This window comes from Neolamprologus brichardi, chromosome 1 (genome assembly GCF_056152115.1).
Source record: "Neolamprologus brichardi isolate AB-2024 chromosome 1, ASM5615211v1, whole genome shotgun sequence".
Lineage (NCBI taxonomy): Eukaryota > Metazoa > Chordata > Actinopteri > Cichliformes > Cichlidae > Neolamprologus > Neolamprologus brichardi.
In genome coordinates this window covers 26,468,804-26,486,386 of record NC_142104.1, presented here as the reverse complement: position 1 = coordinate 26,486,386, position 17,583 = coordinate 26,468,804, and the positions used below count along the sequence as shown (strand labels likewise).

General features: G+C 38.5%; 1 protein-coding gene across 1 annotated transcript; it reads right to left on the bottom strand.

Annotated features, from left to right (window-relative positions):
* Positions 1-9,165: 9,165 nt before the first annotated feature.
* grpr (gastrin-releasing peptide receptor) lies at positions 9,166-12,435 on the bottom strand. The gene is made up of 4 exons (XM_006780528.2): positions 12,128-12,435; positions 10,557-10,908; positions 10,142-10,255; positions 9,166-9,429 (listed from the first exon to the last, which is right to left on the bottom strand). The coding sequence occupies exons 1-4, from the start codon at positions 12,433-12,435 to the stop codon at positions 9,166-9,168; spliced, it is 1,038 nt and encodes a 345-aa protein (XP_006780591.2).
* Positions 12,436-17,583: the final 5,148 nt, after the last annotated feature.

Sequence of the window (17,583 nt, the reverse complement as noted above, 5' to 3'; positions counted from 1 at the left end):
ACATTCATAAGAAAGACAAGCTTCTGAGCAGTAGTTGAATATAAACACAAAGGTCAGGCTCAAAAAAGAAAACTGCAACTGAAAAAAAGAAAGCAATATTCCCAGGAACGTCAGTGGCAGCAGACGTACAGATTCAAAGACACCTGCTAGTGCTAAAACTGGGAGCTGTGCTTCACCCAGCCCTGATAAAAAGCAGGTGTTTCCCTCCTTATTAAAATCGGCAGATTCTGTAAAGCACAGAGCAACAGCGTGTAATCCAGTAGTCATTTCATTTAAGCAGTGCTGTGCCCTGTTTGGCTGTTTGCAGATCTTTTGAGGTTTTATGATCTGCTGCTCATATTACATTGTATTTAATCCCATCAGATAGAGAGACTGTAAAATTCAGGGAACACTTTGGTGCACAGAGCCATTGATGGTGAGTTTATGCTTTAATTAGTGCGATTAACTGTGAAAGGTGCAGCATGTTTTAAGGAGGTAAGTGAGTCATACTGATTTTAAAGATAAGATCTCCCCTTTTCTACTGGAAAGAGTACTCTTGCATTGTCAGCTATGGAGATTTCAATAAGCTGAGCTGTGGGCAAAAGGTGAGAAAGTACCCTATCTGCATGAAGTGATGAACAAAATATTTGACTTCAGCACAAACAGGTCCCAAGCAAGAGAATTTAACAAGATAATACCCACTGTGAATGAAGACTTCCTGGTCCTGGTTGTTCTTCTTGGTACCTGGCAAACATGTTAAATTACTCTACAGCGTACATCAGACTCTCTTGAAGCATTTGCACGGATGAAACATGACATAATCAGAATCTGCATATGACATGCTGTGCCACTGCTTAGAGCAGTAAGACCATTTGGAACCACAGCACATATTTCACATTAGAAAAATCAAAAGGCACACCACCAAACCAAAATGTCACAAAAAACTAATTGATAATTTGTCCCCATGCACCAGACATAGTGGAATTGGCTCGGTTTGTCCCCAGTATACCTTTTTTGCTTTCTTCTGACCACTATGCTAGGGCCTTCATCTGGGTCTGAGTTTTCTCCAGGATCCAGCTTAGACTGACTACTTTTTCTTTTCAAATGTTTATCTATTGCTAATAGGTTTTGTAACACAGTATGACTATTATGTAATTTCTTCTTTATCTTCTTCTTTTTTACTGGAAGTTGGCAAACCATTTAATTAAAGCATGTAGTTGTACTGCCCTCTAGTGGAAAATAATGTAATTTTTCTACCCGTTACGCTGATTGCTTAGAGTACTAACCAGGTGGATCCAGATAATCTTCCACGGCGCACCTATGTTCCACGGCACAGTAGTTGGGATACACTGACTTAGAGGTCAAAATGAATGTATTAAAGGGCGTTTCTAGAAAGAAAACCCAATGCTGTCTCCAGGAAACCTGGAGCTTGTTTCCTAACGAAGCAAGAACAAGAACTTCACTTCAAAACAGCTTTTTTGTGTCCTTGAGCAGCTGCTGAGACAACAGCTCAATAACTGCACTTGAAAAAAGGTTGTTCATTCACAACCCCAATGCAAACTGACAGCTTAATCAATTTTGCAAAGAATGAGGTTATTGCACATGTGCTGTGTGTTAGAGGCCTGTCCTCACTCGAGACTGAAACTGCTGCATCTACTGAATGCTGGTTTGGGGGAAGTGAATTTAACTGCAAAAAATAATAATAATTGTGTATTGTATTTTTGTCTTTAATTTAGATAACTTTGTAGAAATTTACCCGTGACATCCATTTTTCCATTGCTGTCATATAAATAAACATCTCCGTTTTTGTGTTATCTGACGTCCTATATATCTGCATCCAGATAACCTCCATCATCTCTAACAGTGTTTAAATTACTCAGACAGAAAACAAACACAACTTCTCATTTGTAAATGTGGTTATTTATGTGTTACTGTTGTTGTTCAGCAGATGTATTGATTTTCAGTCGTGCACACCAGTTTTGTCTCCTACATGTTTTAGGCAGCGTCAGAATTGATTTTGCACTCATCACAAAGAGTCAAAATGCCACGATATTTGAATGTCATCGCGTCTCACAGTTCAGGGAAACGAATTCATAAAGGTTAGTTCAGCTACACAGAGTTTTGTCTCCCCCTTGCTGCAGAATTTGAGCGATGACTTTTTCCTCACTCATCTGTTTTAATTGCAGAGAAACATAATTGGAAACAGCTATTTTTGCACTTTTACAAGCAAGCATTAATTCACTCATTTCCTTCTAACTGAATCCATTAAAATCCATTATTTCTTACTTCTCGAATATATTAAATGAATATGAGAGAAGTGTAGAAATTTCATATCATGATGAACTTAAAGCTACAACACTGAAAAAATGACGGTGATGATTTCATTTCGACTAAAATGATGTGAATATTTTGTGTGACATTATTATGCATTATTTTATCTTTCAGTTATTGAACTAATTCAAACTTCTATCTTCTGTTCTTCCAATCCTGTCCAACATTTTGGGCACAACGACCACTGTATGTAAAAGATTGAATATGTAAGTATTCATTGTAGCAATGCAGAACTACAGTATTCTATATACATACTCATTTCAATTATACCTAAAATTAACTTTTAAACTCAAATAAAATTTATTTTAAAAAAAACAACTAAATTTAGGGTCTAAGGAGAAAAACGTGTTAGCTGGTCAGAAACAGGTGCACTGCAAAATCTAATTTTATTCCCAGAACTTAACTCGTTGCCTTTGAAAAACTAAGTACAATTTGCGTAAGGTGACTAAGTTAGATCAACTTATTCATTCCAGGGATGTCAGTTTATTCAATCTCTTATCTTACCTGAAGCTCAAGGTGTTCAGCCATATATAAGACTCACATCACCGGCCAAAAGAAGGGATTGGTGCTACATCATTGACTCCCTGAGGTGAACAAAGTGAAAATAACTAAATAAAGCGCTGTTGTTTAAAAGATTCAAGATTCAAGATACGGTGCATTAAGTGTTTGGAAATAATCTGTAATTTTGCTACAGTGCAGCACATTGTTGAAAAGAGAAAGGTTTTTGCTTCTGCATGAATGATCTTTCTTTCAGAGAGTCTGAGCCTCACAGCATTTCTTCATTTCTTTAACCTTTTCATTAATTTACCGGGTCCGATACAGTACAGAGGTGAGCAGTAGACATTGTGATATTTCAAAAGTTAAGTCACATTTTAAAGATTGGTTACTGGATTTGTGTCACTGATCGATCAGTCAACTATCAGGTAAAAATGTACATGGAATTTGAAAATGTGTCACTCTTTTGTTACAGAAGGACTAAAGGAGTGAGTTCATTAATTTTGAATTTTACTGATTTTACAGGCACAGTTCATGAGGATACTGACATCAAGTCAGACAAAAAGGAAACATGATGACATTTGACAGTTTTCACATGTGCTTGTCTTCTAACACCTAACTATAACAAGGTGGCCAGCCACAGAGATCGATACAGATTTCAGTGAACGGATGTCACACCCACACAAACGCAGACCTTGAAGCTGAGTGAAAAGTGTGACGAGTTCAGGAGAACTCAAAGTGTTCTTCAGGCTCTGTTCATAAATCGATGCTCTTAAAACAAAAGAAGAAGAGGGAGATGAAAAATGAAAAGAAAAATGAATGAGTTGTCACTAGATCACAGTAGTAGTGCGCAAACACTACATCAGACCTGTTACCACTGATACTCTGATGAGACTTCAGTAAAGAGTAGATGAATAAGCAGATGCATCTCTCCTTTGTCTTTTCCTATTTCTTAAGGACATGACTTTCAGATACTGTCCATCTGCTGCAGATAGTTTTTCAGGCCTTACAATTCTTCTTTTCCCTTCATTTGCCTATTTCCTTAAAGTTTTTAAGATACATGCTGCAAGCTATGATGGGATAATCCAAGTCTTCAGCTAATAGCACTTAGATGCATTTTTATGCTTGAATAATTCATAGGTAGGTGTTAAGTGGCTTAAGAAACAAACAACAAAACCTTTGGTCATATACAAGGACGAGAATTAAAATGAGTGAAAAATCAGCCAAAACTTCGAAAGACTTTCCAAAAGCCTAGAGAACGATTGCTCGGGATCATTTTTTAAAAAGCTGCAAGAAAGTGTGACTCTTTGAGAGCAAAATATAAGGCAATGAGACATACTTTTGCACAGGCATCTATGAGGACGACAGACGTGACCGTGCAGATGACGAAAAGAGCTTTCAGAGGTGGTTAATTTGCCAAAATAAACTTTTCACTAAACTATTATAAACTGTTTATTAAAGCATGTCTCAATGTGGTCAGCATCTTGGGAGAGCCATGCACACTAAAACACCAAGATTCATATTTTCAGGCTTGAAAAAACCACCGTGGAAATTTAACAGCAGTTAGATTTTTTTAAGCTTGTAAACCCAGTTTTTCTACATTCAGTGAGAACAGGAATGAGAGCCGGTGGTTGAATTACAGTTAAAATTTGTGCCAAGTTAATTGAATTGCACTACTTAAATCTAACCAGAGCGCAGCGGTAACTAAAAAATGAACAGAAATCATTTTGATGGTGAAGAAAACCCCTTGTAAGACTGCACAGCTCATTAAGATGCAGGCTGTTCTGCAGGATTTAGATGTACACTTCCAGATGAACAATCAACAGAAACAAAGCTAACAGAGAGTAAAAACTGCAGGAAAAAAAACAGGAACAGGAACAGCTCATGGCCCAGACCATGCTTCCTTATCTGCCAAACATGGTGGTCTATTTACACTTTGGACACATTGTATACAGCTGCAAATGGAACAGACACGCTGGAATTTATTGATAATTTCACTGCTTACAGAAGCAGCAAGTCAAACAGCAACAGAGAAACAGGAGGATATGCTGGGAGGACATCTCACCATTTGGCAGAACATTTAACATACAATAAATAACCCGAGAGCTTTTTAGGGGAGCCTCCAGATCGTAAATGAAAGTGTGTGTCTGGATTTGGTCTGTATCTGACTTTCTCCATTATTTAATTGTTAAAGTTTATAACCTATTTACATTTGAGACTCTTTACCGAATGAGCCTGTCTGTACAGATGACATGTTAAGTAGGCAGTTAAGACCATGCAGGACAGACATTTGGCAAAGTGCTCAAACCACAACTAAACAAACACTACCCACTACCCTTCTCCCACTGTGAAACACCAAATTAGGACATTGGGATGTGACGTGCTGATGGTAAATCTAATTATGTGACAGTACAGAATAATCATGGCCAGTGAGCACACTGGTGTAGAAAATATGTGGCATATACAGGGTCAACAGGACTAAGGGCTCTGGTTTTGAATGAGTTTTATCCTATTGTAAGAGAAAAGTGATCAATACACGACAGTCTGACAAATTATATGACATTTTCGAAATTTAACTTACCCAAGAAATGCATTTAAATGCAAAATTACATAACAAAAATATCGCTGTGGATTGTGCTGCCAAATACCACAGGTGTGGATTTACATTCCCTGTTTACTACTCACGATGCCAACTGAGGCAGTTAATATTCAAAATACATTTCTGAGGGTGAGCATCACAGCTGTATTTGGTTTTGTGCAAAGTTTTACATATAAATCAATGGGGCTGCATACGGATTACATAGGATAAGCTTATTTTTAAAAACAAAATAATAGCAAATGCATACAATACTGTTTAATGTGTCAACGTTTCAATAGCTGTTTTCCCGTTTGTGGTACAGTGGTTAAAATATGTAGCTAACACACAAAAGATCCCCGGTTCAAACCAGGAGGAGACGCAAACAACCTCGGGGATTCACAAGCTAGTATAGTTCTACTACCAGACTCAAGCCTGGATACTCTTTTTCTCCAATCGATCTTTCTGAGTTAACTTCAATAATTACTTCCTCCAAACCATCAACGTGTCTTTTAGACCCCATTCCTACAAAACTGCTCAAAGAAGTCCTGCCATTGATTAATTCTTCGATCTTATATATGATGAACCTATCTCTAATAATCAGCTATGTACCACAGGCCTTCAAGGTGGCTGCAGTTAAACCTTTACTCAAAAAGCCATCTCTAGACCCAGCAGTCTTAGCTAATTATAGGCCAATCTCCAACCTTCCTTTCATATCAAAAATCCTTGAAAGAGTAGTTGTCAAACAGCTAACAGATCATCTGCAGAGGAATGGTTTATTTGAAGAGTTTCAGTCAGGTTTCAGAGTTCATCACAGCACAGAAACAGCTTTAGTGAAGGTTACAAATGATCTTCTTATGGCCTCTGACTGTGGACTCATCTCTGTGCTTGTCCTTCTTGACCTTAGTGCAGCATTCGATACTGTTGACCATAATATCCTGTTAGAGCGATTAGAACATGCTGTAGGTATTACAGGTATTGCACTGCAGTGGTTTGTATCATATCTATCTAATAGACTCCAATTTGTGCATGTAAATGGAGAGTCCTCTTCACACACTGAGGTTAATTATGGAGTTCCACAGGGTTCAGTGCTAAGACCAATTCTGTTTACATTATACATGCTTCCCCTAGGCAGCATCATTAGAAGACATAGCATACATTTTCACTGCTATGCAGATGACACCCAGCTCTATCTGTCCATGAAGCCAGATAACACACACCAATTAGTTAAACTGCAGGAATGTCTTAAAGACATAAAGACTTGGATGGCCACTAACTTTCTGCTTCTTAACTCAGATAAAACTGAGGTCATTGTACTCGGCGCTGAAAAGCTTAGAAATATGGTATCTAACCAGATTCTTACTCTGGATGGCATTACCTTGGCCTCCAGTAACACTGTGAGGAACCTTGGAGTCATTTTTGACCAGGATATGTCCTTCAACGCACATATTAAACAAATATGTAAGACTGCGTTCTTCCATTTGCGCAACATCTCTAAAATTAGAAATATCCTGTCTCAGAGTGATGCTGAAAAACTAGTTCATGCATTTATTACTTCCAGGCTGGACTACTGCAATTCATTATTATCAGGATGTCCAAAAAACTCACTGAAAAGTCTTCAGTTAATCCAAAATGCTGCAGCAAGAGTACTGACAGGGACTAGAAAGAGAGAGCATATTTCTCCTGTTTTGGCTTCCCTTCATTGGCTTCCTGTTAAATCCAGAATTGAATTCAAAATCCTGCTCCTCACATACAAGGTCTTAAATAATCAGGCCCCATCTTATCTTAATGACCTTGTAGTACCATATTACCCTATTAGAGCACTTCGCTCCCACTCTGCAGGCCTACTTGTTGTTCCTAGAGTATTTAAAAGTAGAATGGGAGGGAGAGCCTTCAGTTTTCAGGCCCCTCTTCTGTGGAACCAGCTTCCAGTTTGGATTCGGGAGACAGACACTATCTCTACTTTTAAGATTAGGCTTAAAACTTTCCTTTTTGCTAAAGCATATAGTTAGGGCTGGACCAGGTGACCCTGAATCCTCCCTTAGTTATGCTGCAATAGATGTAGGCTGCCGGGGGATTCCCATGATGCATTGAGTTTTTCCTTTCCAGTCACCTTTCTCACTCACTATGTGTTAATAGACCTCTCTGTATTGAATCATATCTGTTATTAATCTCTGTCTCTCTTCCACAGCATGTCTTTTATCCTGTCTTCCTTCTCTCACCCCAACCGGTCGCAGCAGATGGCCGCCCCTCCCTGAGCCTGGTTCTGCCGGAGGTTTCTTCCTGTTAAAAGGGAGTTTTTCCTTCCCACTGTCGCCAAAGTGCTTGCTCATAGGGGGTCATATGATTGTTGGGCTTTTCTCTGTATCTATGAAGCGCCTTGAGGCGACATTTGTTGTGATTTGGCACTATATAAATAAAATTGAATTGAATTGAATTGAATTGAATACATGGTCTGCTTCATTCCCTTTGGGAATTAAAGCTTGAGATATTTCTCAAGAAGCAGACCATTTATCCAGGCTTGAGGTTTTTCTCACCCTCTTGTGGTATTTTTCTTTGGGAAATAAGGCAGAAGACAAAAGTACCAGATATATCCAATTACACAGTGCTGGTGTTGTTTCTAATTCATCATATTAATTAAAATGATTGGCAAACTAATCAGTCATGTTGCTGATGACACAGCAACATGAGACAAGGGAAATAAGAGAGAGAGAGAAAAAACTCTTTTGTTCCTCTCCTCTATATAAAAAAGCAAGTCCACTAAGTCTGTAGGAAATGAAAAGTTCACATTTTCACTAGGGACCATTTCTTTGTCATTAAAAGAACAGGATACTGATGAATTATTAGTTCAAGATTTGCTTTTGTTGAATTCTGGTGTCTTTAAGCTAACTTTGCCCACGTATTCTCCTTTTCAGCTTTTCATTTCCACTGTCACCAAGTGTTTGCTCACAGGAGCTAAACTGATTGTTGGGGTTTTCCTTCTAGTATTGCAGGGTCGTTACCCAGCAATGCAAACCGCTTTGAAGTGTTGTACTGTTGTGAATTGGCCCTGTAAAATTCAAACTGAGTTGCACTGAATAACTGTTCGCTTCCTATAACAGTTATAGAAAACATTAATATATTGTGTAAATTTCTTATTTAAGGAAAATGATTATCCTACAGTGGCCCTGAGAGGCCAAACGGACTGCAACTTAAGAAAACACCAACAATAAGAAAAACGCTGCAAAAGCACACAAAACACAACGGAAATAGGAAAAAACAGATTTCCAAAAGCACAAGGGAAGTGTTTCTGGGGAGACAATAACCCAACAGACCAGTTGCAGGAACCAAAATATGCTAAGAATTGCACTGGGAGACACTTAAAAGAAGTGAAGGATTTATCAGTTTTGTGAGGAAAGAAAAGATGAGAGGTAAGTGTGTTAGCCTAACTATTAGCCTAAAAATCCGTCATCAGTATTATATGAATCATGATAAAACACACCTACCATGTTTTGGGTTCCTGCAACTGGTCCGTCGGTTTATTGTCTCCCCAGAAACACTTTCCTTGTGTTTTTTCCTATTTCTGTTGTGTTTTGTGTGACAGTTAATAGTTAACAAAGACAAATATTACACACCGCAAAAGATTCAAGGACATCAACAAAACATTGATTGAATTGACTGTGTAGATGTGTAATGTTTTTCGAGAAGACATCACTATTTGGGCTTATTGTATCATGTGGAGAACTGAAGCCACAAGAAAACCACACAAACATATGTTACATGCATGATGCAGTTCACTTTCACGCTCACACACAGTCCTCCTGACCGAGCTGCCTAATGACAGTCATAGAGTGATTTGAGCTGCGGACAGAAGTCACACGTGTACTGTAATGTATCGGGCTCTGTGAGCGTTTGATGATGATGCGACAGCAACAGCACAGGTGCTGGTTGAACTGCTTCTTGAAGGACTTGCTCAGCAGATAGAGGGCAAAGGGGTTCAGGCAGGAGTTGGTGAAGGCCAGGATACGAGCTACAACGCTGCAGACGAAATGAAGCAACGAGGTGTCCACCTGGCAGGCGAGAAAGAGATTAAAAGATTAGATTTGAGGTATCTAAAAATATTTTTTAAAAAACCTAAATTCATCTGACTTGACTCTTTTTAAAAAGATCTACTTTATGTGAGCCAACAGGAACAGCTTTCTCATACACTCCAAAACAACAATTTCTATTTAAATAGCATATTTTAAATCAAAAAGTGCTGATGGCATTTTCAAAAAAGGGATGGAACCAAAATTAATAAATCAATGGATATATCAGATAACTTACACTTACAATACACAAAAAGACAGAAACAAATAAACTGATTTGCACTGTTACAACTCATCCACCTAACACACAGTGTGTTAGATGGATGAGTTGTAACAGTGCAAATACTGCAATAGCTGCACCCGTTTTGCACATGCTCTTCTTTGTTATTCAGATATTAGTAAGTGACTTTTAAAAAGATAGATAGATAGATAGATAGATAGATAGATAGATAGATAGATAGATAGATAGATAGATAGATAGATAGATAGATAGATAGATAGATAGATAGATAGATAGATAGATAGATAGATAGATAGATAGATAGATAGATAGATATTGGGCTATTTCTTACTTCTTGTATTGTCTATTGTTACTGTTTGTACTGGAGCACTGTAACCAACAATATTTCTCCTAGGGATCAATAAAGTATTCTGATTCTGATAAAAAAAAAGAATAATAATAATATTTGCCTACCTGGGAGTAGTGATAGGAGCGGTATAAGTATATAACGTGACTGGGTAGCCAGCATAGTGCAAACAGACCAACAAACACCAGCACTGTCTTGGCCAAGCGTTTTCTTGATTCAATCTGCTGTTCACATACAAAAAACAAAATGTTTAGATTAATTCAGATTTTGAGGACCATTACAAACATTTACAGGGGAAATATATGGTACATTTTAAAAGACTACAAACATGATGGAAATACATTTTTATCCAGTATGGAGAATTATTCCCCTAATTTTTTGTTTTGACTCTTTTTGTTTCCTTGGTAGCGTAATAAAGACAACATCATTTTTAAGTTGACAGTAAATTTCTAGTGGGGATTCATGTCATAAGGATAACCCAAACTGATCTATAGCTTGCCAAGTAACAAATTTAACACTAGCCTGTCGTCTTGCATGCACATTCCCCTCCACTGGCAGGTTGCAGGTGCTCCTCATCAGGCTCTGAGCGATGAAACTGTAGTACACAGATATGACCAGCAGTGGTATTATGTAGAAAATGAGGAAAGAGGCCATGGAGTGAATCTGAGGGTGCAGTTCAACTCCATGGGGATAAGGAGCACAGGTAACAAAACTCTCATTAGTGGAGGTGATGTTGAAGGTGTGGAGGTCAGAGAACACAGCCTCTGGTATTGCCAGGATCAGGGACAAGACCCAGATAAGCAATGCTTGCAGGACAATGCTGGTAGTGGAGGTTGATGTTTGAACATCCAAGGGTCTTACAATGGCCCTGTACCTAAAAGACACAGACAGAGGTAAATTAAACACACACACATGCACGCGCAGTTAGACAAAGAGACAAAGAGACCTTGTGTGTTCTGTAGAGGCATGCAAGGCAGTCAGTGCTTTCTAAGTGAAATCTAAAAGTAGACATTAATTAAACCTACCACATCCTTGCATCTAAAACAGGGTTTTGTCCCATAAAGGATCTCCCATTGCCTGTTTCCATCAAAGTACGTTTCACGTTATTTCCATCTTATTGACCAGTGTTCCTGGAAGCTAGCTTAATAGTGACTGACTCAGACCAGTTTGGAATCTACAGCTTCTGTTGTTTTCAAAGGTGTGTTCCTGTCCCATTAACAGTCTGGAGCTGGGAAAACTCAGAGGTCAGCAGCTTTTTTTTTTCTTGTTAATTGCAAATTTGCATACTGTGAATGAATCTCTTGTCTTTGACTGTTTATGCTCTCAATGGTTTGAGACACCTGCTTCAGATGCTACCAGTACATTCGATGGGCATTATCATAATCAGCACCATAGATATCAGCCTGCTCTTGCACACAAGTGCAGATGTGACATTACCATCTTTAAAGCTGAGATTTCTCTTTCTGAAAAATGGAGTGTGAACAAACTTTCTATGTAAAATCCTTTAACATTCTTTATTTAGAGAGGAGTGGAGAAAAGATGTCTAGGAAATGTGCAGCAAAATGAATCGATTGTCCTCGCGTACTTACATTCAAACATGTAAACAATCGTGTTTATTGTCAAAGATACGTTTAAGGTATTTTTTTCCTCTATCAGGTTTAGGATTGCATTATAGGCTATTCAGATAACAAACTCTTGAAACACAGGATGCACAGGAACAATATAGGTGCAGCATTTATGTTTTTCACCAAAAGCCAAAGCTTAGGACATATTTTAATTGCTTTACGAAGCTGAACCAGTGACTGTTATATATAATAGCAATAGTTTCCTAATTCTAACTAATACATTTATAGCAAATAATTATGATTGTGTAGCTATTGATTGCATTTATAGCTTTACACGTGGCAACAGACCAGAGCAGAAGCTCTGTCATGCGTAATTTTCCGAGGATCGATACACAGGTAAATATCTACTTAGACATTAAGTTTTTACGTCCTGTGGTTTCAATAGAAGACATACAGTCGTTTAACTTCTTTATGGATGCTGCTCTAAGTTATCCTTAGTTATGGTGAGGTACACTGGTAAAAACCTACCTGTCAGCGGACAGGGCTGTGAGAGTGAACACAGAAACCCCAACCGAGGTGAGCTGGATGAAGGGGATGACTTTACAGCCCAGTCTGCCGAACAGCCACTCCTCTGACAGGTAGCGGCTGGCATCCACCGGAGCGCAGGTCACCAGCAGTAAAACATCCCCGAGCGCAAGACTCGACATGAAGAGATTCGGCACATTTCTGACGGATTTGGCAGAGCAAAACGTCTTGATGAGTGTGATGTTGCCGATTAGCCCCAACACAATGATTACACCGTAAATAGATGCGATGGCTACACCGGTGTACAACATCGTCTGCGCCGGGGTTGGAGGAGAAATGAGGCTGCGCGACGCGTTTGTATGCTGATGCTCCATCTCCCCCACCGTCAAACCAACGGACTGTTCCAGAGATAATTTGGGATAAATGTTTAAACTCTGAGATATGACAACACGTCCTTTCAGGGTTTCCAAAAAATAAAACAACTGGAAAAGTTATTGTGATATTTTGATGACGTGTGCAGGTCTCAAGCGGCCACCCGGTGCGCTTAGTGGAACTCAAAGCGCACCAATAAAGAGCAATCAATAAGTGTGTCAGTGGTATTTGATTTTAGACAGAAAGCCTGAAAATGAAACACACAAAAGAAGCAAAAAAATCTATTATTTTACAGTTACATTTTTCTCTAAAGGTGAATCAAAATAGAAAGACGTTTTATAATTGTATAACTTTAAGTATCACTAAAATAGTCTTGTCTATGTATTTACTTTATGAAGCACGGAGGGTATGTACTGTAGAAAACATGTAAACAAAGGTCATATTAAGTCTGTTTTTACACGATAGATAGATAGATAGATAGATAGATAGATAGATAGATAGATAGATAGATAGATAGATAGATAGATAGATAGATAGATAGATAGAAAATGTTTTTGTATGTTTGTCACACTGAAATGATCTTCAATTACATTTTGATATTAACAAAGAAAACACAAGTAGACACAAAATGCAGTTTCTAAAGGGGGCTGTTTATTATTACGGGGAAAAATTCTATCCCACCCACACCCCACCTCCTCCCTTATTAGGACATGAATTAACTTTTGTGTATCACATCTTTGGAAAGCTGAGTTTAATTTCTTTAGCCACACCTAGGCCTGATAACTGCCACACCTGTTCAAACAAGAAAACATTAAATAGGACCTGCCGGGAAAGTAGAGTTGACCAAAAGATCCTCAAAAGCCAGACACTTGTCAGGAACAAGTGAGAAACAAAGTAACTCAGATCTTTCCCTCTTGAAAAGGTTATAAAGCCATTTCTAAAGCTGGGACTCCAGCGAACCACAGTGAGGGCCATTATCCACACATGGAGAAAACCTGGAACAGCGGTGGACCTTCCCATGACTGGATGGCCAACCAAAATTGTTCCATCAACTACTCATCCAAGAGGTTTTTGACCTCAAGCTGAAGCGCACTTGGGTTCTGCAGAGGGACAATGATCCCAAACACACCAGCAAGGCCACCTCTTAATAGCTTAAGAAAAAAAAATGAAGATGTTGGAGTGGCCTAGTTAAAGTCCTGCACTGAATCAGATTAAGATGCTGTAGCACGGCCTTAAAAAAGTGGCTCGTGCTTGAAAACCCTCCAATGTGGCTGAATTACAACAATTCTATAAAGATGAGGAGGCCAAAATTCCTCCACAGCTCTATAAAACACTGCCAGAACACTGCCAGATATTGCAAACACTTGATTGCAGGTCTTGCTGCCAAAGGTGGCTCAACCATTTATTAGGTTTATGGGGAAATCATTTTTTCACGCAGGGATATTTAGGTTTGGATTTTTTTTTCTCCCTAAACATTTTCATTTAGAAACAGTATATTTTGTTTACTTGTGTTATCTTTGTCTAATATTTACATTTTTCTTGATAATCAGAAACATTTAAGTGTGACAAATATAGAAAAAAGGAAATCAGGAAGTGAGCAAACACATTTTCCCACCACTGTGTGCATATATAGATAGATAGATTGGGAGAGAGGGAGAAATGTCATACAGCCAAAGATAACTGTTTGACAGGCATAAAAATGTATTTTGGTACCAACAAAAGATCAGCTAAAAAACCTGACAACTTGACATGGTGTGCAGTCTGTGCTTAAAAAGAATGAAGAAATTGGACAAGTGGAGGAGAAAGGTGGCAGGTCTAAAAAAGGAAAATCCAGCATCGAGCTGCATCAGGCTGTTCAGTTGATTCATCCACTATTCACGGAAGCCTCATCAGAAATCTCTCAGTCGGTTCTCAGTCATCCAGGTCATGGTAATCTAAGGAGCTTGGAAATCAGAACCTTAAGGGAGAGACTGAAAATCAGTTGAATCATATGCATACATACATAGAAATAAGGCAAAAATAGAGTTTGTACAGTTCTAACAAGCTTGAAAGTCAATGTATGGTATGACCACCTCTATCCTTCAGTGTAGCCTGAACTCTATTAGGCAGGCTTTCTTCTGCTTCTTTAAGCAGATGCCGTGTGCTCACAGATTAGCTGCTTGGGTGATTTTTCCTGATCTCCTGGAGGCCTTAAATCTGACAATTACCCAGCAGGTTTCTGTAGAAAGTGATGTCTCAATGGACTCTCAGCTGCCACAACATAATGGAACTTCGCGGGCATCAGAGAGAAAAACCAAGGCACACACTCAAGTAGAAAAAATGGTCTGTGAGAGACTGATTACTGCTGATCCACTGAAACATTTATTCAACACCGATTTCACAGAACAATAACAAAGAACCCAGCGAGCATCCAATGTGTCACTGATAAAGAACATATCTAATCTAATCCCTGTTTGTGTGTGTGTGTCTGTGTGTGTGTGTGTGTGTGTGTGTGTGTGTGTCTGTGTGTGTGTGTGCGTGTGTGTGTGTCTGTGTGTGTGTGTGTTGAGAAGTGTAAGTTAATATGGTTCGACTGTAATAGCAAATGATGGCAGTGAGGTCTTAAGCCATTATGTGAAGGCGAGATAAAGTCAAGAGAACAAGGAAAAAGGGGGATTAGAGCCTGGAGAGAAAACCTGGAGCTAAAAGGATGATCTGGTCCAAATTTGAAAGCACAGAGACATTTACACTTCACAACAGAAAACACATTTATGCAACCCAAAACTGTTTGATTACTTTTCACTCTTTATAAAAATGACTCTGACCTTGTAAAATCATTAATCATTTCACAAGGAAAAGGTTACACAAAGCCTTAAATGTCATGTAAATATCAAGGAAGCAATATTGTGATGCTCTTACAGAGATTCACTGTGTGTAATTTTACAGTGGAGGTAGACAGCTCAATAACCTTTTACCACAGCTCCCTGCCAGTTATGTGATACAGCATGAAATGCTGTGCTGAACTTTATGAAACTGCACATAATTCTGCAGAATTTACAGAAATTTGGTCTACAGGTTTCACAAGAGTCATGGGAAATCTAACTGACGGACAAAAACCTTTAAAACCACAACACATACTATACAGTATAGTATCTGTATAGTACTTACAAAATGTTTTTCTTATTTACTTGGGAAATGAATTTCCCCAGTGTGGGATTTATGAAGTCTGTGTCTATCTATCAGACTGTAATCAAAAACCCCCATTGAGTGATGACACATACAGATACTGATGCTTTATATGGAAGGTACTCTTACATTACAAGATTCATCCATTTCAAGAGGGCACTATATAAAAATGAAACATTTGGTCTTGTTGTTTTCATATAAGGGCTAAGTGAAAATCTTGAAAATCATTCAGAATTACAGAAATTAATTTATTTCTTCTATATCTTCTCTGTTTCATCTCCATATATCTTCTACTGAACACATGTAGTCATTTGCTGAGTTTATTTTGAAAATATTTTGCAAGTTTTTAAGTGTTGCCTGATTTGCAGTTCCACCTTATTGTGTATGTCTTGATAGTAATGCGACACCTAATGGAAGGCTGCATTAATAACAGTCACTAAAAACACAAAGTGAGGAGGTTCTTCAAATGCTGTGCTTTTAGCCTACAGTATATGGGACTATTAATATAGCAAAACTATTTGCACTTGTGTATTTCAAACTGCATGCGTGTATTGTGATCTATGATGGATCACAATACACAGTTATAATCGGACCATCTGGACGCTCCAGAGTTTTGTTCTATTCAGATTACACTATCTACTGATGTTTTTGTTTTTCTGGTGCTACTTGGTCAGCATGGTGGTGTGGCGGTTGTAAGTGGAAGTGGAAGAGAATGGATGGATGGATGGCGCTACTTGTGATGTGCATAGAAGTTGGATGAAAATATGGCATTTTCTTGATTTTCACATTAAAAGTAATCCACGTGTTTTATTTCTGCATTTTCATAAAATGCAGCTATATACCATTCAGACAGAAGACCGTTGTTGATTTAAGATGGAATGACCCTTTGGGATATTAGTCATAAAATTTTAATTTCAGTCAGAAGGTGGCGCTACATGACAACATAATAATACATTTTATTTGAAAGCGCCTTTCAAAACGTTTAAGGTCACTGTACATAGTAGATTAAAAGCAACATAAAAGCAACATAAAAGCAAGCAGTTTACAGAATCATAAAAGCATAAGACATAAACAAATAAAATAGCAGAGTGGAGAGGTTATGTGGGATAAGCTATTTTGTACAAGTGGGTTTTGAGTTTGGACTTAAAGAGTGAGAAGGAAGAGATATTTCTTAAATTAGGAGGTAGGGAATTCCAGAGTCGTGGAGCAGAGCAGCTGAAAGCCCTGCTCCCCATGGTTGCAAGACGGGGGGAAGGGACGGAGAGTGAAAGGGAAGAAGAAGATCTGAGACAACGAGATGGGGCTGTGATCTTAACCAGATCAGAGAGATATGGAGGAGAGAGATGATGAATAGCCTTAAATGTGTACAAGAGTATTTTGAAATTGATGCGATATTTGACCGGGAGCCAATGAAGCTGCTGCAAGGCAGGAGTGATATGGTGGACAGAAGGGGTCCTGGTGATGATACGGGCAGCAGAGTTCTGGACGCGTTGGAGCTTGTGGATGGATTTTTGAGTAAGACCAAAAAGAAGTGAATTACAATAGTCAATCTGGGAAGTAACAAGGCTATGGACAAGAATGGCAATGGCATGTGGGGTGAGAAAAGGACGGAGACGATTAATGTTGCGCAATTGAAAATATGCAGACCGAGTAACATTATTAATGTGTGAATTGAAAGATAAAGTGCTGTCGAGGATGACACCCAAACTTTTCACAGAGGAAGAAATGAAGACCGGTGAGTTATCGATAGTAATAGAGAAACTGTTGGTTCTGGATAATGTTGATTTAGTGCCTACCAAGAGGAGCTCGGATTTATTACTATTGAGTTTGAGAAAATTAGAAGAGAACCATGAATTTAGTTCAGCTAAACAGAGGGTAAGGGAGGATGGGGGAAGAGCAGAATCAGGTTTAGTGGACAGATA